The 27,344-nt window shown below is 47.4% G+C and overlaps 1 protein-coding gene across 2 annotated transcripts in view; it reads right to left on the bottom strand.

The window, feature by feature from the left end:
- Positions 1-1,191: 1,191 nt before the first annotated feature.
- EFHD1 (EF-hand domain family member D1) overlaps positions 1,192-27,344 on the bottom strand; it is a 79,668-nt gene continuing 53,515 nt past the window's right edge. For both annotated transcript variants that reach the window (XM_027537933.1, XM_027537932.1), the window contains exons 2-4: positions 19,754-19,901; positions 11,636-11,770; positions 1,192-2,464 (exon numbers count right to left, since the gene is read on the bottom strand). In XM_027537933.1, the coding sequence (XP_027393734.1) occupies positions 2,330-2,464; positions 11,636-11,770; positions 19,754-19,867 (384 nt within the window). In that variant the 5' untranslated portion in view covers positions 19,868-19,901 and the 3' untranslated portion in view covers positions 1,192-2,329. The remainder of the gene's footprint in view (positions 2,465-11,635; positions 11,771-19,753; positions 19,902-27,344) is intronic.

Raw genomic sequence — 27,344 nt, 5'->3', positions numbered from 1 at the left:
CATAACTGGAACCACACACAATGTAACCTTTCCATATTGGCTTCCTTTACTCAGCTATATGCACTTAAGTTTCCTCCATGTCATTTTGTGATTTGGTAACTCATTTCTTTTTAACACTGAATAATATTTTTCACCACTGAATTAATACCCCATTGTATGGATCAACCACAGTTTAATGATTCACCTGCTGAAGAACACTTTGGTTGCTTCTAAGTTTTGAACTATGAATAAAGCTGCTATAAACATTCATGTGCAGCTTTTTGTGTGGACAAAAAGATCTTAGCTCATTTGGATAAATACCAAGAAGCATGATTTCTGGATTATATGGCAAGAGTCTTTCCATTCCTTTTTCTCCATTTCCTTTTCCATGTCCACTTCTTCCAGCAGGGAGGTGGTGGGGTGACCTTCCATGGAAAAATGATGGCATAGAATTGTAGGTCTTGGATTTGTGTAGAAACAGAAATTGTCCTCCCTGGGGAGCCAAGGGTGTTCTTTTAGGCCAGGGGTCCTTACCATATTTAGGTCTACTATATACCGTGGAATTATACATGGGATCAAGGGGTCACTGGCCCTCATCAGAGTTTCAGGAGGTCTAGGAAGCAAGAGAAATTAAGCTACAGATTTCATCTGCAGCTTAAAGAATCCTCATGATAGGAAAGGGAAGCGCAGTGGACAGACAACCTTCCTACTCAGAATGCCCTGGAGGGAAAACCAAACTTCCAATCTTCACTTAAAAAAAAAAAAAAAATTTCTTTATTGATTTTAAATTTATTTATTTTTGGTTGTGCTGGGTCTTCGTTGCCGCACAGGCTTTTCTCTCGTGGCAGTGAGCGGGGAGCTCCTCTCTAGCTGGGGTGCGTGGGATTCTCGCTGCAGTGGCTTCTCTTGTTGCAGAGCACAGACTCTCGGGCTGTGGCTCCTGGGCTCTAAGCATACACTCGGTAGTTGTGGCGCAGGAGCTTAGATGCTCCAGGGAGCTTAGCTCCCTCCTGGATCAGGGATCGAACCCATGTCTCCTGCATTTGGCAGGAGGATTCTTTCCTTCTGAACCACCAGCCAAGTCCCACAGGGACCACTTGTAACTCTACTTCAGGGACTCAGTGTCAAACAGGAGCCTGGGCTGGAAGCGGCCCGCACAGAAAACATCCTCCTCTCTCCTCCAATTCAAAGAAGACAAGAAGCACGCTGATGTGACGGCTAAGCCCACTTGCACCATTTATTTAAAAAGAATAGCTGTAAGGTAAAAATGCAGATGTTTTATTCATTGTAAAGACAGCAGTTAAAAAAGGGAAGAAATAAATATGACGTTAGAAATTATTTTATCATGTACAACAAACCCCTGATATCTGGGAGCAATCCCAAGAACTCATAACATGTACAAATTTGTGCTGAAGAACAGCTTCACTTTGAACACCTTAGAGCAGATGTTGGAAACTGGCTAGATGGTGAAAATGGTCATAGCTTTTCAGATTCTGAAAGACTCTGGATTTGTTAGTCGGTGATGGCAAGGGTCTACTGTAATATAATTTGCATCGAGTCAGAGTTAATAAGAATTGTTCTATTCATTAAAATTATTTATAATCATTCTCTCATTCTTACGGTTAAGCAGCACAGTATTTAGGAGAAGGGGGAAAAGGCTGAGAAGTGCAAAGGGGAAGGAAAAGGGAGGGGCCTAAGTGGAAATGCTAAGGATAAGAGAAAGGTGATGGGGAAGACCAGAATCTCCCATCTCTTCATTCTTTTCTGTCACCTCAGCAGCATGCTGTGGCCCGCTGTTGGAGAGGGACCAGACTGTGGTCCAGCCTGGCCTGTCTTAAACCTCACCATCACCAAAGGACAGAAGATGCAGGAGCATCTGGCAGGATCAGGCGAAGAACGAGAACAAGGAAGCTGGATGAGAAAGAGAGGAGAGACACAGAAAAGGATGGCCCAAGGAATTGGATGTTGTTAACATCACTGGCCTCCCGCGACTCTCTCCTCTGAGGACCACCAAGGAAAGAAGAATCTGCACGAATTAACACAGCAGACCACTCTCTGATGTGGAGGGGAAAAGAGACAGGAACAGGCACAGGCTGCCAAGTAGAGGCACGTTCTGGCTACAGAGAAGGGTGCAGGAGAGAGACCTGAGGCGGGCAGCGGGACCTTCTGGGAGGGGTTCCCAAATGGGGCTGAGAGCTGCCCCTGCCACCCCACGAGGCCAAGGGGTGTGCACTGTGGTGCGTGTGGAGGTTGGCTGGGGCAAAGGGTCAGCAGGGGTGAGGGTGTCTGGCCAGCTCTCCCCGGAGCATCTGTGAGGCACAGCTGTGGTCAGAGGTCAGGGTCAGCCCCACTAAGCACTGAAAGCGGCCTTGAGTTCCCGGAAGGCTGCTTGGCGGACCTTCCTCTTCTCTTCCTCCCGCTTCCGCTCATCTTGCTCTGCTTTTAGCTCCGCTTCAAACTTACTGGCACAGGACAAGGCTTGGACCTGTAAAGAAACAGTCAGGGCAGGTCAACAGAGTGAGAGACGAAAGAGACGCCTGGAGAGGGAGCAGCCCACCAAACAGAACTCGGTGTTCTCCAGCCACAGGGCCTGGGACCCCAGCCCCGCTGGAGGCAGGACCCCTGATCCACACCCTGCTCCAGTGGTCCCTGCCCTTGGTCTTCCCATGTTTGCTTTCTAACAGCGAGGATATCATCATTTTACTTGCTTCTGTGTTACAGATGCTCCTTCCAATCTGCTGGGGTTGCCTATTCCACCTGAGCTTCTTTTTCTTTTTTTTTTTAGCTTCTTTTTCAGGATACTTTTTTTTTAATATATTTATTTATTTGGCTGTACTGGGTCTTTAGCTGCAGCATGTGGGATCTAGTTCCCTGACCTGGGTTCAAACCTGGGCCCCCTGCATTGGGAGCATGGAGTGTTCGCCACTGGACTACCAAGGAAGTCCCAGGATACTGTTCATATCCATGCCCTCTTCTACTTACTTTGCACCTTTAATTTCACAATGACATTCTTTAGTTCTAGGGGAAGTCAAGAACAAAATGAGCTCCCTGTGGGCATTTTGACTGGGACTGCATCAATCTGCCTGCGGCAAAGGGATATTTCTAGGTGTCGTTTGGTCACTAAGTTGTGTCCGACTCTTTGTAACTCCATGGACTGTAGCCCACCAGGCTCCTTTGTCCATGGGATTTCCAGCCAAGAACACTGGAATGGGTTGCCATTTCCTTCTCCAGGGGATCTTCCTGACCCAGGGATCAAACACCTATCTCCTGCATTGGCAGGCAGATTCTTTACCCCTGAGCCACCAGGGAAACCCCATCTTTAGGTGTACACTATTTTTAATAAAAACTGCTAGATCGCCCTCCAAAGAGCTGCTCCAATTTTCACCCCACCATCAGGAAATGCAAGGCTCATTTCCCCATAACCTTACCAACACTTATCATTAACCTTTTTCCTGTTTGCCAATCTGATGTGGAAGAAAAATTGGCACCTTCTTTTATTTCTTCTTCGATAAACTGGAGAAGGAAATGGCAACCCACTCCAGTACTCTTGCCTGGAAAATTCCATGGATGGAGGAGCCTCGTAGGCTATAGTCCATGGGGTCACAAAGAGTCAGACACGACTGAGCGACTTCACTTTCTTTCTTTTCTTGATAAATTATCCATTTATATTCTTTGCCCATTTTTCTATTCAGCTAGTGTTTATTTTTCCTTTAATTTGCAATTCTTTACATAATTTAGGTATATATTTCTCAGTTAATTTCCTCCAGTCTTTTGTCTTTTTACTTCAAAGTATCTTGGGTCATATAAACATTTAAATTTTGATGTCATCAAAAAGTTCACTTATTTCCTTTCCAAGTTTGTATTCCATATCATGTTTAAGAAGTTCTATTCCACCCAGGTTCTAAACCCATTTTCCTGTAATTTCTTCTCATACTTTTATGTTTTCATTTTCCCACTTGGCTCTTTAAGGCCCCTGCAATTTATTTTAGTGAGGGAGCCTAATGGAGGGCTTTACTTCATTTTCCTAAGTGGATAGCCAATTGTCTCCACACCTGTTACTGAAGAGTCCATTATTTCCCCGCTGATTTGAAAATTATCTTTTCCATATACTCAGTTCCCACATGAAGGAGACCTGCTTTTATTATTTTCTGCCCCATCCCACTAACTGGCTTGTTTACTCCTGCGCCTGTGCTACATTAGTTGATATCACTGCCTTATAGAATGCCTTAATATTTATAAAGAAAGTAAGTTTTTTCTTAGGTCGAGGAAGCATATTTTCTTATTTTCAAATGTGTGATTATGAATGTGTATTAAACTTCACCAAATGTCTTTGAGACATCTACTTGCAATGGTCACATTTTTCTAATTTAACCTACCTATGATATGAATATATTTACAAAATTATCCCTGCCATCTTAACATAAATTTCAAATATTTTAATTGTATTCCATTTCTTAATGTTTTAGGATTCTTACAGTGATACTTATTAGATGGATATATAAATTGTTTGGTGTTATTTTCATCAGATTTTGTAATCAGATTCATAATGGCTTTAGAGAATGAATGTGATATAGCCTTTTATGTAAGTTTCAGGTATACAGCATTACAGTTCCACCTCTGAATACCCTACAAAGTGATCACCACCATGTGTCTCATTACCATCCATCACCCTGTAGTTGACTCTCTCCATCCATTTTTCCCATCTGTCCCCCAACTTCCTTCCCCTCTGGTTACCAAATCTGTTTTCTGTATCTATGAGTTTCTTTATGGAGCTTCCAATGGTTTTGAATTGATGCATCATCATCTCTCATTATCTCTACCTATGGGCATCATCTGCTTGATTTCTCTGTCACTAGCTTCCTTGTCTCGCTGTCTCATCAGTCTATCCCCTGGTCCACTCATTCACTTCTCTGCAGTGCTGCAGCTAAGATTTACCATTCCCTACAACGCTTTTTATTTAGTCCATTCTGATTTTCATTTCATTACATCCCTGGCTGTGGTTGTTTAGTTGCTAAGTCATGTCCAATTCTTTGCAACCCCACGGACTGTTGCCCCACCAGGCTCTTCTATCCATTGAATTTCCCAGGCAAGAATACTGGAGTGAGTTGCCATTTCTTTCTCCAGGGGATCTTCCTGACCCAGGGATCGAATCCGAATCTCCTTCATTGGAAGGCAGATTCTTTACTGCTGTGCCACCGGGGAAAACCACATCTATGGTAGCCCAATGCTGAGTCTCATATTTCAATGAAAAATTATAATATCCTTTTCAAATCCTCCCTGTACTTCACAAGGGTCCATTTCTGAAGACAAGATACCAATGAAGTTATCAGTAGGCAGTACGTATTATGTTTTTACTCTTTCCGAATCCGAATCCCTAGGGATAGGGTCAAGGAAATTATGTTTTCCAAACTCCCCCATCAGGTATTTCTCAGGCCCTTGGGGCCCTGCTCTGACCCAGCAGTTCTAACCCGTGGCTCCCTATGTCAGAGTCCTCAGAGACTGCTCTTTCTTGATCTTGGCAAGATGTCCAAGTTGGAGTTTACTGTCATCTACCCAGCCCCTCCCCCAAGTATCCCTAATGGTTGTAGAATCCTACAACCTGGGTTCAAGCTCCTATTTCCTAATGTGCTGGCCTCGCCTTTATTAACTTTCTAACCCAGAACAGATGCCTGAACAATCTTCACAACAGCAACTGTCACATAACTTCCGACTGCCAGGACCTGCACTTCTGCCAGACACGCTTCACCTCTGCCCCTCAACTCTACCAAGTCCCACCCTTGGACCAAGGACTTTGTCTGCTCCTGCTTGCAGGCTGAGAATGTGTTTTTCTTAGAAGCCTCACCAGGACCCACTGGGGGTGAGGATTTCCAGTTTGGGCTGGTCCTTCACTGAGGCTCTACCCTCCTCCCAGCATCCCCACAGTGGTCAACCGGATGGCTGCAGTCCTCAGGGACCCTGCCACCCCTCTCCTCCCTCGTTTAGACAACACAGAGGAATGCGGGCTGTCCACTCTGGACTCCTCTCCCACCCGCTTCATCCCTCCCCTTTTCCCTGTGCTCAGGGTGGACAGGAAGCAGACCCTGGGCACGTCATTGAACATCTCTGGGACCAGAGGCGCACTAGCTGCTACCTGCTTGCAAGCCAGTTGTTTGATTTCCAGGAATTTTATGAGCTGGTTGCTAAATATAGCCACTGTTAAAAATTAGATTTATATACTTTCACAATAAAATTATATTACAAGCAAAGGTAACACATACTTAAAAGTCACCATTTTCTGGTGACTGTGCTTCGTTTGCTACTATCTGTGTCCTCAAGGTTATCTGCGTCTGTCACATCTCTAAGGTGGAAATCGTGTATGATGACCTGGTACCATGAATTGTCCCAACTCTATGTTCAAAGGCATCCTGTGGGTTGCTTTAAAAGCAATCCCAGGAGGGGTACTCACACCTTGGAAGAACAATGCTACAAACAAGGGTTTGATTATTCTTTCAGTGACTGTCTAGACAATCTTTTCTTAAGAAAGTGATGGTAAAATGTCAAAAATGCAGATTAAAGGTAAGCATGTGTAGTGTCTGTAGCATTCACATTATAAATGGCTCCAAAATGGAAAGGCTGTTCTTTCAATATTTAAAAACTACTATTGAATTCAGCAAGGATGTTGCTCACGTCACTGAGGAATGAATGAAGTTCTGACACATGTCTTTTCACTTTTTTCTTATAAATTAAACAAAATACTAAAAACATGCAGCTTGGAACTACATTCCTTTGTCAGTTGCAATCGTAGACTGCCTACAGACACAAGGGTCCAGCAAAAATCAAGGAGTTATTCTTTAAGAATAGATAGCCTATAAGGGGGCTTCCCTGATAGCCCAGTGACTAAGTCTCCGAGCTCCCAATGCTCGGAGTTCAATCCCTGGTCAGGGAACTAGATTCCACATTCTGCAACTAAGAGTTTGCATGCCACAATGAAGACCTGGTACAACACAATAAATAAAAACAAGTATTTTTAAAATACTTTGCTCTTCTGGCTTCCCTTGTAGCTCAGTCGGTGAAGAATCTGCCTGCAATACAGGAGACTTGGGTTCGATTCCTGGGTTGGGAAGATCCCCTGGAGAAGGAAATGGCAACCCACTCCAGTATTCTTGGCTGGAGAATCCCATGGACAGAGAAGCCTTGTAGGTTCCCAGTCCATGGGGTCGCAAGAATAGGACATGACTTAGCAGCTAAACCATCACCACTTAAAAAAAATAGACTATATGAAATCTACAATAAAAATAGTGTATATTTATTATTTGTACATTGCATGCTATGTATCCTTTTTATCAGCAAAATATATAATAAACTTAGGCATATATATGCCTTCTTATATATAAGAACTTATATAAGTTCCCTTCTCCAGGGATTCCCAACTCAGGGAGTGAACCCAGGTCTCCCACATTGCAGGCAGATTCTTTACCAGCTGAGCCACAAGGGAAGCCCAAGAATACTGGAGTGGGTAGCCTATTCCTTCTCCAGCAGATATTCCCAACCCAGGGATAGAACTGAGGTCTCCTGAATTGCAGGCGGATTCTTTACCGACTGAGCTATCAGGGAAGCCCATATAAATATGTGTGTGTGTATGTGTATACACACACACACACTCTTTGTCCAGAGAGCCAGTTGTTAAATATCGATCAACAAACCACTGTCTAAGCATCAGTCTCCTCATCTGCAAAGTGGGATAATAACACCTACCTGCAGAAAGCTTGTATGAGGATTTGATACGACCTGAATCTGAAGCGGTCAGCAGAGGGTCACCATCAACACTCACGTTTGCTAATCACCCACCTACCCATTCCTGGCCAGGTCAGAGGAAAGTTGGGGACCTGTGCAATTACTTTACTTGGGGTCCTTCTCCTCCACTATAAAAGTCCACCTCTCCTCTTGATTCTATGATCTCTGGGTACTTGTCCATCAGTCACTCCATTCTTTACGTTTTCTTCTCCCTGGATCACTTCCTTGTGACCTAGAAACATGCCGACATCTATCTTCCCTAGGCTAAAAAAAACAAAAACAGTTTCTTTCCTGATCCTAAGCTACCATCCCCACTTTGTATAGGCCTCCTCTGCCAACCTTCGACAAGAAAGTCAGCTATCAGGGCTCTTTCCCCCCAACTGCCACCCACCCCTTACCCTGTTACAATCTGCCCTCCCTCCATAGTGAACCTCATCTCTCAGAATTCTCCACTGACCCATTTGCTGGACCCAACACCTCTGCCCCAACCTCATCTGATTCAATCTCTTCTTCAAATCGCTCTTGTCCTCCATATTAGCATTTCTCCAGAGTTTCCTTGTATCTCTGATTATTTCCTTTCCCACTCTAGTCACCATGACGTTCTGCCCTTGGTCAATTCCCGCTAGTTCTCAGGTGTCAGTTTGTATCCCGTGAAGATAGCGCCTGTGGTCTGTGTGGCTAGTTGTCCATGAAACATCCATCCTCCCTCCCTTTCTGTCTATGATGCTTCCCTAGCACATGGCCCAAGGGCCTAGGGGAGACTGGCCTCACCCCTGGGCTCAAGGAGAGAAGCCAATCAGAGTAACAATATTCCAGCCCTTGCCAGGAGTCAGTTCAGGAATGGACAAGCATGGAAGAGATTATTCCATGACTACAGTATCTAGTATGCCTGTCTTCCTTAGCATCAGAATTGCAGCTGGGCACATGGATCCCCAGGAAAGAAAACAAAGGCATTCTCTAGCCTCCCATTTAATGGGGTGTGGCCAAGTTCTGTCCAATAGGACTGAGCAGAAACTAGTACCAAACAACAGTGTGCCCTTCAGATAAAGGGGCAGGTCTTTCCCTTGCCTGAAGTCACCTCGGACTTAACCGAGTCTTAACCACAGGCCCACCAGGGAAGTCCCAACACTGAGAGCTCTAGGGGGGTTGGGATTCATCCCACCTCCTCCCCAGCCCACTGTCACACTCCTCGTTGGACCTACAGTTCTTCTCCAGGCGTCTACGGAGCCTCCCTAAGTCCAGTCTCTCCCCAGGCAAGCGTGTCCCCGTTGTACCCAAGGCTGATCAGAGCAAGGCCCTGCTGTCCAAGACTGGCCACGCACTGAATCCTCCCGCAGAGCCCAGGGAGAGCTGGGTGAGGCCTGGGAAGCCGGTCAGCAGATAATTCTGGTGATCCACAGGCTGGGGAAAGCCTGACCCTCAGGGGAACTTAGAGCTTCCTGTCCAGCTGCGTCCAGTACAGACAGGGGCCAGCCTCCAAGCCCTCCCTGCCCCTCCCCACCCCATGCCTCAGAGCCTTTGCTCTCACAGTTCCCACGGCAGGAACGCCTTCTCCTCCCTGATTACAAGGTGAATCCCCATTCATCTCTTAACATCTGTCGCGAATGTCAGCTCCTTTATGGCCTTCTCCCAAATTCGGGCTATGATTTCCTCCATTTGTCATTCATGCCAACACTTCTTGAGGGCCATTATTAGCCAGGCACTGTAATTACACAGGTAACACACCTACTCTGCCTTTGAGTCTGTGGGTGAGGAGGCAGACGTATAAACAGAACAAGTTCAAAAAAATTTATTGTTATTCTTTTCATCTTTTCTCCTGGTTGTAAAAATAATGCACACACATTATAAAGCCTCACAAAATTATTTTAAAAAGTCAGTCCCTCTGACATCACTATTACTAATACTTTGGTATAAAACTGTCCAGGTTGTATTTACTATTTCACAAAATTGGCTTTCAAGCACACTGTTTTGCCTAATTCATTTTGGACATCTGTCCACATATAAGGAGATGACAGAGGACAAGATGGTTGGATGGCATCACCGACTCAATGGATATGAGTTTGAGCCAACTCCGGGAGCTGGTGACAGACAGGGAGGCCTGGTGTGCTGCAGTCCATGGGGTCGCAAAGAGTCGGACATGACTGAGCAACTGAACAATAAGCAAATGTAAACGCAGCTGTATCTCATTCTTCAAGGGCTGTAGCATATGCAAATGTGTGCGTGAACCACAGCGGACTCGATTCCTGGGTCACAGACATTTCCGTTACGTTCAGTTCTCCTCTATTACCAACCTCACTGTATGAAAAGCTTTGTCTATACATCTATGTGCATTGGCACGAGGGTCTCTGAAGGATAAAATCCTCGAGGCAGGGACTTCGCTGGTGGCGCGATGGATAAGGGTCTGCCTGGCAGAAAGATGCTGGACTCCTGTCTCCACGAAGCATCACTGAGCTGTGGAGAGCACACGCTGCTTTGAGGCCTGAACAGGCTGGGCTGTGTCACCCAGGACTCTCTGTTTCTGGGCAAAGAAACTCCTGGGATAAGGCAGGAGGGGGGGCTTCCGTGGTGGCTCAGTGGTAAACAATCTGCGTGCCAGGGCAGGAGATGTGCGTTCAGTCCCTGGATCAGGAAGATTAAACAACCAGCACAAGGGGCTGCTCCTGGCTGGAGCTGCCAGGAGTCCCAGCAGCTCACATCACGTGCGGGGTGCGCTCCGTGAGCCAGGCACTTGCTAAACGCTTCAGACGAAAGAAAGCATGTCATCCTCGTGGTGATCTCATTATCAACTCCATGGTACAGATGAGGAAACTGAGGCACCGACGGGTGGCAGGTAAGTAGAGGAGGCAGAATGTGAACCAGGTGGTCTTATCCACTGCACCCCCCCACCCGTCTCCCCAGCCCCACCCCCACCCCACCCCACCCCCCACCCGCAATTGCAGGGGGACATTTGGAGTGTTTTCCTGATCTTTCTGCCAGTGTGCTCTGGGGGGAGGGAAACGACAGCACCCAGACTGAGACAAAATCTCCAGAAACGTTCAATGACCGTATGAACTCGTGAATGAGCAGAAGCATCCAGAAGGCTCCAAGACCACATGCTGCAGAATCCTTCCCGGCTCCCTGGCATCGTCAACACTGCACATAACAATTCTGATCCAGGGCAAGCCAACAGGGCAGCCTTCTCGGGCCCCGTTTGTCCTTGTTTACACACAGGTGTCTAAGATGCAAACACAGAGGTAGCCCTTCAAGTAACTCATGTGGTTTGGGGTAGAGAGGAATTCTCTAGGAAAGTCTGACTCCAGAGTCGTTTGGGATCATTGCACCAGCAAGCCTGTTTGAATCTGATATCAGGAGCCTCCCTGATGGCTCAGTGGTAAAGAATCCGCCTGTCGATGCAGGAGACATGGGTTCGATCCCTGGTCTGGGAAGATTCCACATGCTACCGAGCAATTAAGCTCATGCACCACAACTATTGAGCCTGTGCTTTAGAAAACCTGGGAGCCACAACTAGTGAGCCCACATGCTGCAGCTCCTAAAACCCAAGTGCCTAGAGCCCGTGCTCCTCACAAGAGAAGCCACCGCAGCGAGAACCTGCACACCACAACTAGAGAAAAGCCCGAGAAGTGATGGAGACCCAGCACAGTCAAAAATTTTAAAAAGAAAAAAAATCTGAAACCAGGATCCAAAGCATTTGCCATTTGGCCATTTTCCCATTTTGTTTTTAATTTTCAGATGGCACACAGACACACACTCTCCTTTCCCTACCATCTCACGTGCTCAAGCGAGCGCCGTTTCCCTCGTCCTGATGAGCTGGTTGCTGGCTGGGAGCTCGCTGGGCAGGGAGCAGGGACACAGGGACTGTGCCGCGCAGAAAGGAGGCACCTACCTTGGCTTCAAAGAAGTCCTTGGCACCTTTGACGCCCTCCAGGGCAACATCGATCTCAGAAAGCTTCGCCAGTGCCATCAGCCCGCTGTCCTCCTGCAGTTCTCCCGCGGCGGCCTTGTGGAATATAAGCAGGAACTGCAGGGGGAGGTTGGTAAGGGTCAAAGTCAACGTCACGGAGAGATTTACAGGCCCCTCTGACCCGAGCTACAGTCATTATAGCCACGCCTATTACAAAGGGTGTATACGTATCCACATGACAAGCTATTTTTTCCCTTATCACACTGTCAACACTGAAAACATGGGGAAATTCCCTGGAAGTCCAGTGGTTAAGACTCCGTGCTTCCACCGCAGGGGATGTGGCTTTGATCCCTGGTAGGGGAAACTGAGATCCCACATGCCTCCCTGCGGCTGGTGCTAAGTCACTTCAGTCGTGTCCGACTCTGTGTGACCCCACAGACGGCAGCCCACCAGGCTTCCCTGTCCCTGGGATTCTCCAGGCAAGAACGCTGGAGTGGGTTGCCATTTCTTTCTCCAATGCAGGAAGTGAAAAGTAAAAGTGAAGTCGCTCAGTCGTGTCCAACTCTTAGCGACCCCATGTACTGCAGCCTACCAGGCTCCTCCATCCATGGGATTTTCCAGGCAAGAGTACTGGAGTGGGGTGCCATGGCCCTCTCCCATATGCCTCGAGACACAGTCAAAAAAACAAAACAAGGGGCTTCCCTGGTGGTCCGGTGGTTGAGCCTCCGCCTTGCGATGCAAGGGACACTGGCTTGATCCTGGTCTGGAAAGATGCCACGTGCCAAGGAACAACTAAGCCCAGGTACCACAAGTACTGAATTTGTGCTCTAAGAGCCCTGAGGTTACAACTACTGAAGCCTGCTCACCCTAGAGCCCGTGTTTCGCAACAAAAGAAGCCATGGCAATGAGAGGCCTGCGCACAGCAACAGAGAGGGGCCCCCGCTGGCTGCAATTAGAGAAACCCACGTGCAGCAATGAAGACGCACTGCAGCCAATAAATGAACAAATACATAATTTTTTTTTTTTTTTTTAAAGGCCCATCTTCCCACAGGGATGTAGGGGAAGGGGCACCCTCATGTTGATGAGAGTGTAACCTGAATCAAAATTTTTGGAGGGCGTTTTGGAAATATTTACCAAAAATAAAATGTTTTCACCCTTCTAATCATTAATTCCACTGCTTGGAATCCATCCCTTAAAACATGCACATAAATGTTATATCGCATAAAAACATTACATAAAATGGTTTAAGAAGAAGCAATATGCATAAAAGCAAAAAATTGGCCACATTCTACTTAACAGCCATGAAAGAAACAGTCCAGTAGATTGGTAGGTACTACTTTTAAAACTAAATAACTTAATATTTCTGACATTTTAAGAAACCATTTCTATTTCCCATTTGTGTCCCATTTTGGCGTTAAACTATTTGCCTTCCTCAGTGTTTTCTAATTTAGCTCTGTCACTTGCCTTTCAGCTTTGTTTATGGTGGAAATGTTTTTCAAAAGCTATCAATCTTTGCTTTTCTCTCATCAGTGTTATGCTTAGAAAATCCTTCCTTGCCACCAAGGTTACAGAAACAATCAAAAACCTGTGTTTTTGTCTACAGCTTTTGGGACTCTTTAAAAAAAAACATGTAAATATTTAATCTCTGAAATTTATTCTGATCTGTCATGTGAAGTTGATCATTAACCTTATTTTCTTCCACATGGTTAGTTAGTAATCCCCACACTACTTACTGAATAATCCATCATCTTCCTGAAGATCAAAATGTTACCTGAATGAATTTGTCTTTCAAGTCAGTCTGTACTAAGAGAATACAATACATACAATACTCTGGAGGATACATTTTTAAATAAACAAATAAGTCAACCTGAAAGAGCAGTGCTTGCTCTATCTCACCCCTTGCATGTCCTTCCATCACCCCCAAGGCAGTTTTATGGCTTTTTTACTTCTCTTCTTTAAAATTGTTTGTGAATTTGTCAAACAGCTTCTATACCACTTGCATAATTTATCCATCTAAGAAGAATAGATCTTCTCAGGTGGCTCAGTGGTAAGGAACCCCCTCCCAAGGCAGGAGACGTGGGCTCGATCCCTGGATTGGGAAAGATGCCCTGGAGGAGGAAATGGTAACCCACTCCAGTATTCTTGCCTGGAGGAATCCACAGACAGAGGAGCCTGGTGGGCTACAGTCCATGGGGTTGCAAAGAGTCAGACATGACTTAGCATCTGAGCACACACACACACACACAAAATATGTATGCCTAAAGGGAAATTTCAATTTTCCTCTAAAGATTGTCTTCCCCAAGAGGAAAGAACATTTTCTAAAGCAGAGTGGGAGGTAAGACAAGCTCAATGCACTTTTTCCAAATTCCAGCTTGAGTGTCTCTTAATGCCTAGAGGGAAGCGTGTTTCATTAAGTGAAAGTCCGAGCTCCCATCATAACCACCCCCAAAACGCCTTGCCAACAAGTCCTTCTTTGTCATTCTTGCTTCGAGGGTCCTAACTCCGCTGTGGACTTCGCCAAAAACAAAGCAACTGGTGAAGCAACATGTTGCAGGACTTTCAGCTTCACGGAGGAGGCCGTCACCGGGGTCAGCTTGGCTCGACAGAAATGCCACGGTCACCCGCCTGCAGCTTCAAACTCTCTCACTAGAGGCCGGCAAAGACTCAGTTTGCGGCAGACTCTCACAGCCAGAACACTGGCCCCAAAGAAGACTTGGAGCTCAAGCCTGTTGAACGAGGAGAGGTTCCCCCAGGAAAAGGATGGGGGACAAGGGGGCTGGGGGATGGTGGTGAGCGGGCTCTCATAGAAGAGACTGAAGAGCCCTGCACACGTGAGCCTCAGACAGAGGGAAAGACTAAAATACCCAACCATCCCTCGGTCCCCTATGTGTCCTTAAAGCACTTAGCAGAAGCCACCCTCCTCCCCAATTCTTCTTAAGGAGGACACAAAACAGGTTGCCCCTCCGGAGCTTAGGAAAGACAGAGCACCGCCCCCAGCCTAGCACCAATCCTAGTGACCTGGGGCAGGGGAGTCTCTTGTCTAAAATTCATTTTTCTTACTCTGCAGCAGAGATGACAATGTAGGTGTTTACAGAAGGGTTTGCGAAGATCCTCTGGAGGAAGAAATGGCAACCCACTCCAATATTCTTGCTTGAAAAGTCCCATGGACAGAGGAGCTTGGTGGGCTAAAGTCCATGGGATCGCAAAGAGTCAGACACGACTGAGTGACTAAACACCACCACCAACAAAAGGGCTTAAAGTAATCCTCAACAGTCCTTTCCCGAGTGGATCCCGCCCACGAGTGCTCACTCTCAACTCTGCCAGCGCACAGGTAACCACCAGCAGCTCTGTCATAACTTAGGGGGTCTCCCTGCCCCAGCCAGTTAAAGAAAAAAGATTCAGCTCAACTCGAAACTCTCCAGCCTTCCATAGAACATGCCAGACTTTCCCATTTAATGTATCACAATCACCAACCCCTGAATGACAATTTCTCCAACTGCCCAGCCTTGTTTGTCTTCCTATTTATAGTCCACAAAGACTGGTATGTTGTAGAGAATTGGAAAGTGTCCTAGCTGTGACTCTGAGCAAAGAGGGGGGAGGGAAGGAGAAGCAGAAAACAAAGAAACAGAGAACTCACAAAGCTAAAAAGCAGTTTCAGACATGAGCTAGCAAATGCTTGTGATGAATTTAAGGGAATTTTAAATTCTGTGGCTCTGACTGCTGATACAAACACTTGCCCACATTAGTTAGAGCTTTTAGGTGGCGAGTGACAGAAACACACTTGTTGGCTTAAGCAAAAAGGAAGTATTCATTATACAAATAGGATATCTCAAAAGCCAAGGGCAAAATACAGTGGTCTGGATGAAGATTGGAATGGGGAGAGCCAATGTGTTCAAGACTGGAGGCCACATTCTCTCTCAAGCTCTTGTGTCTGGACCACATGGTAGAGAATGGCCACTCCACACTGAATTACCTTGCAGGAACAGCCACCTGCAGAGCCAGTGTGCCAAATACCAGGCCCAAATTCCCAGATACAGAATCCAATTGACCTAATCTGGCCACAGGTCCACCCACAGTCCAATCAACCATAAACAGACAGGGGTGCAACCCAGGACAGCCAGGGCTGCCAGGGACCCTCTCAGGGAGGGTAGGGTGGGAGGAGAAAAGAAGACCTACAGTTTCCAGCGTGTGCTTATGCGTGCATGCGTGTGCGTGCTCACTTGTGCCTGACTCTTTGAGACCCTGTGGACTGTAACCTGCCAGGCTCCCCAGTCCATGGGATTTTCCCAGCAAGAATACCGGAGTGGGTTGCCATTTCCTCCTCCAGGGGACTCTTCCTTCCTGGGTCTCCTGCACTGGCAGGTGGATTCTTTACCACTGAACCACCTGGGAAGCCCCCCAGTCCCCAGGACTGACAGGTAATGTAGTAAACCCCTTATCCAGCCTTTGTACGAAACCACCACATGTCTGGTCTTGGAGCAATTCTGCTTTGAGACAGATGTAATGGAATTAGTAAGGACTTTTAAGAAAAAGGGAGGAAGATATTAAGGCCTCTCTGTCTGCCTCCAAAGGAGACTGAGGTGGGTAGTGCCTGGAATCCGATTCTAGATCCCTAGAGCTACGGAGACAGAACTGCTAACTCCAGTGCATCCTGTGACTTCTTCCACATGTCTGTACATGTACACAAACTATAAATGCAGACAATTACCTTTTACATACAGTTTGGAAATATGCTTTTGTTCCTGCTTCTCACACTGTCGACATTTGTCTTCTGGTCATCAAACACTGTGCTAGATCATCGTTTTTAAAGGCTCCACGTGTGCCATTTTGTTAAATACCCCAAATGTGCACATATTATTTTCATAATTGGAAAAGAAATGGTTTAAAAGAAAGATCAATTCCCTTGAACGTTGGGGGAAAGTAGCAAACTGGTGCTTAATAGAGACATATTTTCTGTATCAAAGGGCTTTTCTTTAGATGTAACTCACTTCAGTCAAGTTAATCCAAAAAAAAAAAAGAAAGAAAGGGAATATAAACTCACCAAGCACCCACTAAGTGTCAGGTCAGGAAGGCACTATAGAAATGAGACATTTTATCTAGCTGGCAGCTCCTGCCACATGTGATGATGGTGGTGGAGCTGTTTTATGATGCCCTGTGGCACATGACCTGGATCTAACCAATCATAGTATCCTGGATGCAATGATTGGTCCAGGAGGTGGGCATGTACCCCTATGAGGGCCAATCAGAAGCCTTCTTCTGAGACTGCTATGGATTCTGGGATGAAGTAGCCCTCCATCCCCTGGGGCAATGTAGCCTGGAGCTGCCAGCAACCATCATGGCAGGCACCAGGGACAACAGCCTATTTGGAAAGAAAGGATGTAGACAAAAGCACAGTCAAGGTACAGCAAGAGAAAATGACTGATTACTTGTGTCTAAAACACTTTCACTTCATCTCCTAGGTATGTGAACCAAGAGTCACTTGCTCTTTCCTTGTTTAAATTAGTTAGCATTCTCTTTCCATCACTAGCAGTCAAGCATTCTAACTGATAGAGGCATAGAAAGAGAACTTTGTCCTCAAAACAGTCCCGAGCAAAGGCTTTTAACAGCCCTATTTTAAGGACATAAAAACTGAGGCTCAGAAATAATGTGTTCCAGTTATGCAGCTCTGTGTGGCAGACGGAGGTTGGGATGTACACCTCTTTTCATTACACAAACTCAGCATCAGCCCACTGGTGGCTTACAATATGGGTGGACACCAGCAGAGTGAAATCCCAAGAGCAGGAGGATGGGCTGTGGAGTACTGTTTTGCAAACGCATCCACACTTCCAAATCTGTACCTCTGGGCACAGCTCCTAGAGATGGGGCCACAGTGGGGCTCTGAATTGACAAAGGACTGAACGTGAACACCCCTGAAGACCTGTAGGTGGGTTGAGTACCCACAACGAAACCCTCTGGAAATGTCCAAGCCTCAGATCAAAATGGCCAAACCAGCAGCTAACCAAAACTGAGCATTTTGGAAACAGAGAGGGGTGCATGCGCAAGGCTCCTGGGTCAAACAGAGGGGAGGGATTTTCAGTTGGTGACTTGCACAGACGTCTAAGCACCCTTGATTTCCATTCCCCTGAGGTTAAAACTTTGCCACAGAAGTTCTTTCCCCAGCAGTGCCTCCAAAGCTTCACCAAGGCAAAATCCTTTACTTTCTATATCCCAGGGGTACCCAGATTCTTGTTGTCATTGTTATGTGTGCTCAGTCATGTCCGGCTCTTTGTGACCCCATGAACTGTACCCTGCCGGGCTCCTCTGTCCATGGGATTCCCCAGGCAGGAATCCTGGAGTGGGTTGCCATTTCCTCCTCCAGGGTATCTTCCCAACCCAGGGATCGAACCCACGTCGTCTGCATTTCAGGCTGATTCTTTACTTCTTGAGACATTGGAAAGAAAGAGCTAATGCCTAGCATGATGCATGAATAATACAGAGGATTGATATTATTATTATTACTAATTTGTAGTAATACAAATGAGACGCTAGGGAACCAGAGAGACAGCTGCAAAGTTGAACGTGGTAAATGATGGTGGCAGGCTGTCTCCTAGGCCCAGCCCTGAGCCGGGATCTGATTTCAGGCAAGTGCTGACTTTTTCGGTCTTCTAGCTCCTTAGCTCTGAAATGAGAAGTCTGGCAGCAGATTACCCTGAGGGTTACACCCAGCACAGGTTTTCCATGATCTCCTCCACATCAGCCAGTTGAGGAAAGGAAGAGATGGGGATTCTGAAGTTGATCTGTGAGCAGTGAGAGGCGCGGTCAGCTGGGGAAGGGACTCATGGCTGCAAACTCAGCTTCAGAGAGAACCGCCTCCACCCCCCCGCCCCCACAACCAGGAAGAGCATCCAAAGGCCCTATCTAGCCTGGACAGAAGACCAGTATTTGGCCAAAGTTCTCACCCTCAGAAACCAGGATGCCAGCACTCCACTGTTTCTGGAATAATAAAGGTTAAACACCAGAAGACAAGGACTGTCTTCTCTTCTTTCAGCTTCCGAGGGTCCCAAAAGAGACACGACTGAAAACGAGACCACAGCAGCTGGGCTAATGTCCAAACTTCAGCCCAGATGGTCTTGCCAAAGTTATTCTAATACCAGGTCATTAGTTAGTTAGTTAGTTCAGTCGCTCAGTCATGGATATATCTAAAAACCTTTCGATAAAACTCAAACACACAAGACATGCAATTCCTTTCCTTGTGGAGCTGCATTCTTGCCGTGGAAGAAACCCAGTGGCCTTGAGATTTATTCCCCAAAGTGAAAATGGCTGAGGTTTTCACCCATTGGGAAATCAGGTGAATCTATGTGCACTCTTCCAGGAATATATCTGTATGTACACAATTTTGCCCACAATTCCAGGGGTCCAAAGACCAAAAACCTATCCTGGACTTGTTTGGAGGAGAAGGTTCAGGTGCAGAAAGTAAGACCCTCTGTTTAATTGTTTTTTTTTTAAAAACTACTTTAAAATGCTTATTTTAAAAATTAATGGGCTTTCCAGGTAGTTCAGTGGTAAAGAATCCATCTGCCAAGCAGGAAATTAGGGTATGATCCCTGGGTCAGGAAGATCCCCTGGAGAAGGAAGTGGCAACTCACTCCAGCATTCTTGCCTGGGAAATCCCATGGACAGAGGAGCCTGGCGGGCTATATCCACAGGTTTGCAAAGAGTCGGATAGGACTTAGCGACTAAACAACAGCAAGATAAAAATTAACAGTTTAAATATATTTTTAAAGTGTGAAACTAAAAACCACCAAAACTTTGCACCCACAAATATTCACTATGAATGTTTTGGTGAACATCCTTCCAGATGTCTCAATACTTACCATTTTACCCAAAGGAGGCTATCCTACCCAAAGTGACTTTCAAACTGCTTGCTGAGTGTTTTCTCATGCTAGCACTGTGGTTCACTAGCTCCTTAAAGATATGTTAAAAAGCAGAACTGCAGGTTAAATATCCAAGCAGCTCTCTAGATGGGCCCAAGCCATTGTGTAGTCCAGGGGATGGTAAATCAGCGGGTCCTCTCAGGGACCCTCCCCCTCCAGGGGCTCAGGGCCAGCAGGACGCAGGTACCTCACGGAAGCTGAGTTTGCCATCAAAGTCCTCATCCACCTCCTTGATCATGCTCTTCAGGCCCAGGTGGGTCTGGGGGGCCCCCAGCTTCTCCATCATCAGCTTCAGCTCCATCAGGTCAATGAAGCCATCCCTTCCAGCGTCATACCTGTGGGGTCAAATGCAAGACGCTGGTGAGGGATGGCCATGGCCAGGACCAAAAGACACTTGTTAATCTACCAAATGCTAAATGCTTTTGGCTTTAGTTACTGAAAAACGACTCAAACAACTCCTGCCTTACAGTGCCCACCAGGGTCACCGGGTTGGAAGGGTCCCCCACCTCTCCTTCAACACCTCTGGACTCTGCAGGATCCGACTCAAAGCGTGTCTTGGACTCCAGGAGTGTTTTCATATCTGTTAATGCCTTAATTAGGCCGTAAGTTTCCTGAGGATGAAAAACATGCCTGTTTCCCTTTATTTTTCCCCATTTCGGTCAACAAACGTCCACGGAAGCTCCTAACGCTGGACAACGGAAGGGCTGCACCTTCCATTGTCCAGGGCTGCACAAGGCACCCTATGCACCCACTCTATTACACCGACGGTTCTGGAAGCTTCCTTCAATCACGGGTCCCTGGGTCCTTGCCACCCCATTTCCACCCACCTCTCCTCTCATCCACAGGTCTCCTGTCTCTGGAAGCTGCTTTCCCCACCTGGCACTCTGGTTTCACACTTCGCCCTCCGGCTCACAGATATCCAGTCCCCAGGTCTGAATGGTCACGCCTGGATGTCACAGGTGAGCCAGGGCTTGGCACAATACTCTTGGCCAAGTTTCCACACAGGGCCAGCACCTCTGCTGACGGTGCCCCCAGCCCCCCAGCTAGAAGTAACCCCAGCCTCCCCACAGCAGGGATCCTGGCCCTGCCCTGTACTCCTGAGTGCCTGGGTCAGTCCCGTGGGAGCCTTCCCAGCCTCTGTTCTTCTGCCCCAGCCACTCCACCCAGCCTCACCCCCAGCATCCTTCTCTACACACTAGGGCTATTATGGAGCTTCTCACAGACTCCCTGGCTCTTCTCCCAGCAAATCCATCCTATTCTCCACTCCCCAGAGATCCCTTGTTACTGCGGTATGAACATCATGCATTAAAATCAAATCCATTCAGAACAGCCCAAAGATGGGAACAACCCCAGAATCCCCTGATGGATGAACAGATAAGCAAAATGAGGTATATCCATACAATGGGACATTATATATTCATGCAATAGCATATTATTCTCCATTTAAAAAATGAAATTCTGGTCTTCCCTGGTGGTGAAGTGGATAAGAATCCACATGCCAACGCAGGGAACATGGGTTTGATCCCTGGTCCAGGAAGATTCCACATGATGCAGAGTAATTAAGCATAGGAGCCACAACTACTGAGCCCATGGACAGCAACTACTAAAGCCTGAGCACCGAGGAGCCTGTGCTCTGCAACAAGAAATGCCACTGCGATGAGAAGCCCACTTATGGCAACTAGAGAAAGCCCTTGTAGCAACAGAGACCCAGCGAGGTAAAAAAATAAATAAGTAAAATTATGTAAAAAATGAAATTCTATACTTTGCTGACAAAGGTCCATACAGTCAAAGCCATGGTTTTTCCAGTAGTCATGTATGGATGTGAGAGTTGGACCATAAAGAAAGCTGAGCACAGAAGAATCAATGCTTTTGAACTGGTGGTGTTGGAGAAGACTCTTGAGAGTCCCTTGGACTGCACGGAGATTAAACCAGTCATCCTAAAGGAAATCAGTCCTGAATATTCATTGGAAGGACTGATGTTGAAGCTGAAGCTCCAATACTTTGGCCACCTGATGCAAAGAACTGACTCACTGGAAAAGACTCAGATGCTGGGAAAGAATGAAGGCAGGAAGAGAAGGGGACAACAGAGGATGAGATGGTTGGATGGCATCACCAGCTCGATGGACATGAATTTGAACAAGCTCCAGGAGTTGGTGATGGACAGGGAAGCCTGGTGTGCTGCAGTTCATGGAGTCAAAAAGAGTTGGACACGATTGAGCGATTGAACTGAATACATGCTCCAACACAGATGAAACTTGAGAACATTATGTTAAGATTGAAATATACCAGACACAAAAAGACAAACCTGCATAATTCCACTTATATGAGATTTCTAGAATTCCTAGAGTAGCTACTAGAGACCAGGGCAAAGGGGGTTGGGGTGGGAGTTACTGTTTCATGGTTTAGAGTTTCAATTTGGGATGAGGAAAAGGTCCTGGAATAGGAAGGTGGTGATGGTTACACAAGAATGTGAACATATGGTGATCTCAACACTTAAATGGTTAAGATGGTAAAGATTATGTATATTTTACCACAGTTAAAAAAAATTAAATACATGAACAAACAAACAAAAAAACAGACTTCTTGACTGTCTGTCCTGCCCACCCTCAATTCCACAAAAGAAACCACCATTGTTGGGAACCACACCACACCCACAGCCTGTGGGCATCCAGAAATCTAACCATGTGGGCTGGTGGTATTTTGAGGCCCACGTGGTCTTGCTGGAGATGAAGCCTAGTACTCCCCAGCGTGCTGTGTTCGGGCCACAGTGGCCAGCTCATGCCGTTCCTCCCACCCACAACATACCCCCACCCCGCCCTCCTTGGTGGCTTTTTCTGTCCCCCGGAGCCAAGGAGCTTGCCCCTCTTCCTCTGATCTCCAACAGCACTGTCTGCCCTCTGTTCTTCAGCAGATGCCACCTCCTCCAGGCAGCTCTGTGCTCCCCCTGGACTCCCACCACCTTCTTGGCTGGAAGGATCATGTTGCAAGATGCTAAAGTTCACCGATGAGTCCCCTGGAAGTTCTTGGTGGGCTTCGAGAACCCTGAAGGACAAGATAGGTGTTCCAGTGCGGTTTCCAGGTGTGCGAGATTTCCAGGAAGCAGGCAGAGTTTATAAATCACAGATGGACTAGCTCTGGATCTAGTATTATCAACAGATGGTTTGTGAGCACTTAAAAGAGGAAGCAGTGATTGCCAGGGGTTCCCTAAAAGTGATTCAGGGATTGGCTGTATTTTCTTGGTTTTTAACTTAAAGTAATAATAATAATAATAGTTTTATCATTCTTCCCTGGTGGTCCAGTGGTTAAGAATCCGCCTGCCAGTAGAGGAGACACAGGTTCAATCCCCGGTTCAGGAAGATGCCACAGGCCTCGGAGCAACTAAGCCCGTGTGCCACAACTCCTGAAGCCCGAGTGCCTGCAGCCCCTGCTTGCCACCACCAGAGAAAGCCTGAGCACAGCAATGAAAACCCAGAGTAGTCAAAAATAAATGAATTTTTTTTAAAGAATTTGAACATTGAAAATAGCAGCTTTATTGAGATACAATTTATATACCACAAAATCCACTCTTTTAAATTGCAGTGGAAGTGAAAGTCGCTCAGTCGTGTCTGACTCTTTGCGATATCATCGACTATACAGTCCACGGAATTCTCCAGGCCAGAATTCTGGAGTGGGTAGCCTTTCCCTTCTCCAGGCAATCTTCTGAACCTAGGGATAGAACCCAGGTCTTCTGCATTGCAGGCGAATTCTTTATCAGTTCAGTCACCAGGGAAGCCCAAGAATACTGGAGTGGGTAGCCTATCCTTTCTCCACCAGATCTTCCAAACCCAGGAATCGAACTGGGGTCTCCTGCATTGCAGGTGGATTCTTTACCAACTGACCTGTGGTGGCTCAGTTTAAATTGCACACCTCAGTGATTTTTAGCATACTCACAGCGTTGTAGAACCATCATCCCTGCCTATTAATAACTCCTCAACATTTTCATCACCCCGAGAAGAACTCCATGCCCTGCAGCGGTCGTTCCCCATTCCCTCTTCTCAATCTCCTGCAACTACCGGCTTGCTTTCTGTCTCTACGCATTTGCCTATTCTCGGCGTTTCATGTAAATGGAATCATTCTATATGTGACTTTTTGGGTCTGGCTTCCTTCACTTAGGGTAATGTTTTCAAGGTCCACCCACACTGTAGCACACATCAATCACTATTTTATTCTTGTTATTTATCGCTGAATAATATTCTGTTGTATAAATATACCATATTTTGTTTATCCATTCTTCAGCTGAGAGACATTTGAGTTGCTTCCACTTCTGGCTATGATGAATCATGCTGCTATGAACACTTCTGTCCAAGTTTTTGTATGGACATATGCCCTCACTTCCCTTGGGTTAATATCCCAGAGCAGAACTGCTGAGTCACAGGTTCACTTGCTTTTGAAACAAGATGGTCAAGCGGGTCCACCAGGACTCACTGTCAGAATCAGCAAGGCCCTCTGTCAGGCTTCTGGAGGGAAAGATAAACAGGGGTAGATGCCCATGCAATTCAGGGGCTGGCCTGTTAGGTAGGTATAGGGAGGCCACCTAGGAAGAGTGCTGACCATCACATTTGCTGGGGCAGGGCTTCCCAGCTGGATCAGTGGTAAATCTGCCTGCCCAGGCAGGAGACACACATTCAACCCCTGATCTGGGAGAAGATCCCACGTGCTGCGGAGCCACTAAGCCCGGGCACCACAACCAAGAGTGGCCCCCATCACAGCACGAATGAACCTCGAAGACATCACGCTAAGTGAAGGTCAGTCAGACGCAAAAGGACAAATTCTGCATGATTCCAGCTGCCTGACATTCTGAGAATAGTCAGATTCACAGACAGAAAGGAGAATGGTGGCGGAGACAGTGGGGAGCCGGGAGTTACTGTTTATCATTGTTGGCACGCGTGCTAATTCACTTCACTTGTGTCCGACTCTGAGCCTCTACGGACTGCAGCCCGCCAGGCTCCTCTGTCCATGGGATTCTCCAGGCCAGAACACTGGAGTGGGTTGCCATGCCCTTCTCCAGGGGATCTTCCCCACCCAGGGAAGGCCCTCTCTGAGCGTTGCGAGCTGCAGTCCACAGGGTCGCAAAGAGTTGGAGACGACCTAGCGTCAACAACAAGGAAGATGTTTCTGGCAAAAACAGCTAACACAAGACCTGAAGTGAGCAGAGCTCTTACAAACAGGCCGGAGGGATGGTCTCTGTTACAGGGAGTCCTGCTCCAAGTAAACAGGCTTCTCTGGTGTGGAACTTTCCAAAGCCTTCCATACGGTCATGTGTCCGAGGGAAACAGCACTCGGGCCACACAGTCCTGTGTGTTCAGGGACTTTCCACTGAGGGGAAGCTCCTCTGAGCAATCATTCCAAGGAAAACACTTGGAGAAACAGCTTCTCAGGGCAATGCTACCTCAGAAAGGCAGCCAGGTAAACAGCCCCTATGTTCTGCCCTCCAGGCCCAGAGTGTGGACGGGTGTTCCCTGCCCTCTGCTCAGCACACGGTGCCAGTCCCAACAAAGTCTGCAGAGGAGACGGAAGCCACGAAGAGGGGGTGCAGCATCCAAGATACAGATCTTCCGGGGCAGAGGCTGAGGGTCGGGGTCCGAATGCGGAGAAGAAAGGGAGGGAAATGAAGGGAAGACGAGAACAGCTGAAACGCTCAAGGGTGAGGAGAAGGGAGGGGGCCTCGGGAACCAGAGATGAACTGGGATGAGATAAGAAAAGGTCAGGGAACAAGGCAGGAGTTTGTCCTCACCCGGCGGGGGCCCGGAGGACCAGGGCCACCCCCCATCATCTGAGCCCACAGCCAGCACGGGCTAGCCAGCCCGAAGCGCAGTCAGGCTGGGGCCGCGGGCAGCGAGGGGCTCGGAGACCCTACCCCTGGATTTCTGCGGGGTTCTGACTGAGAAGGCCCATGAAAGGTTGGAAACTTATCTTAAGCCCTCAAGCCTGAAATACTTTCCAGGGCTAAGAACAAAGGGCAAATGTGTGAGAAACGGCCTTGGTGAAGGCTGGGCAACAGGTGAAAGGAATTCACATTTCTTTAAATAGGCAGGAAATTGGGGGTTGACCATAGTGGGGGCAGAGGCCCACCACCTCGGAGGGCAAATCCCAGGCGGAGGAAAGGGTCCGCCATCCGGCCAGAGGACCCCAGTTTGGCCCAGGAATAACGCCTGTCTGTGGACAGAGAGGGGACGTCTCCGAGGGAAGAGGGGCAGGGAAGACAGGGGTCACGAGCCAGCCAGCACCTCCACTCCCAGGGACCTCGCAAAGACTGCGTCCCTTTGTTCCTGCCTGAAGCACCGGCCAAGCGCCATCGTTAAGTCCTGGCCAGACTAAAAAGAGACCACATTAGTGGTGTCCCCGCCCTTCCCTTGGAACTGGGATTCGTAATCCTGAAGCACGCCCTCCTCCCTTTAAAGTGACCGTCTCTGAGGGTTGGTCCACAGCCACCTCCTCCAGGGCCTGCATTTGCAAGGGAGGCAGAAAAACCCTCCCAGGTGCCCCCTCATCCCCTCATGGTTTTATCTGCTCCTCTCAAAGCATCCGATGACCGTCTGTCGTCGGCGCAGACAATGGGGTTCAAAGCACCTAGTAACTACCACTGGTCTGCTTTGCAGTTCGCACACATTGTCTCATAAAGGAACCCTTTCAACATTCCTACAAAGAATTAATAATAGACGCCTGCGTTTACTCTTTATTGAGCACTTCCTAAGTGCCAGGCACTGTACTAAATCACCTTATTTAATTCAGCAGGCCTGTGAGGTGGTTATTAGTCACCCCTCTTGACAGGTGGTGATAGAGTGCATACATGATATTCCAACAAACAGACCACTGGTTAACTGTGAGAGTTAGATGTTTTACAATTTGTATCTGATGATGTTGGCAGAGATAACAGGAGCCGCGTTGCTGAGTCCTCCACGTGTGGGGCTTTCCTTCTCCCTACAAGACTGGCTTGAACTGCATCTAAATATTTTCAAAGCGTTCAAATACTTCCTTTCCTCGCCCCTCCACAGTTTACATACTATTTCAAATGCTCCCAGGCTCATTGGCATCCCCTTAAGTCCTTGGCTCCTCCTCTACCAACATCTTAGCTCCATTCACCAGTTTTTTTCCCCCTATAATTTAAATTTTAACCCACATTTTCCCTCTTAAAGGCAGTCTAGGATATTAAAAAGAAAAGCCACTCATGGTCCCAAGACACCCCCTGCCCCACCCCAACCTTGTTTGTCTCCTAGGGCTTCCTTCTAGCCCTCTTCTGGATTAGTGAGCTTTTTCTCTTGCTTTTGCTTTGCAAGGTCCACATAGGTTCCCTTCCTCTTGCTATTCTCCAGGATCTATGAGGGGGGAGATTCCAGTCCCATCAGAGGTGCACATGGCCCTGCAGATACAGGCCTGGGTGCAGTCCCAGCCTTGCCATTCACTTGGGAGAGACGGGCTGGCAAGCCCACTGCAGACTATCACTGAGCTGTCTGTGCCGTGCAGAGCTGTCGAGGGGCCAAAAAAGATAACCCACCAGCTCTGGCCCCTGTGCCTGGTAAGCGTGCAATGGGAGGGAGCTATATTTAAAAGTAGGACCTGTCGGCAGCCATGAAGAGGAAGCAGACAACTTCCAGGGCTGCTGCTGAAGAGGTACCGACACCCACTGGCCTCAAACAGCATCCAACACCATTAGCATTCTGGAAGAAACTGCAGTCCACAGCCTGCCGCGGCCCCTTGGGCTGAATTTCCAGGAAGCCCTTATAGAATAACTCTTATCA

The sequence above is a fragment of the Bos indicus x Bos taurus genome, chromosome 3 (assembly GCF_003369695.1).
Source record: "Bos indicus x Bos taurus breed Angus x Brahman F1 hybrid chromosome 3, Bos_hybrid_MaternalHap_v2.0, whole genome shotgun sequence".
NCBI classification, from domain to species: domain Eukaryota; kingdom Metazoa; phylum Chordata; class Mammalia; order Artiodactyla; family Bovidae; genus Bos; species Bos indicus x Bos taurus.
This window is presented reverse-complemented; position numbering and strand designations above follow the sequence as displayed.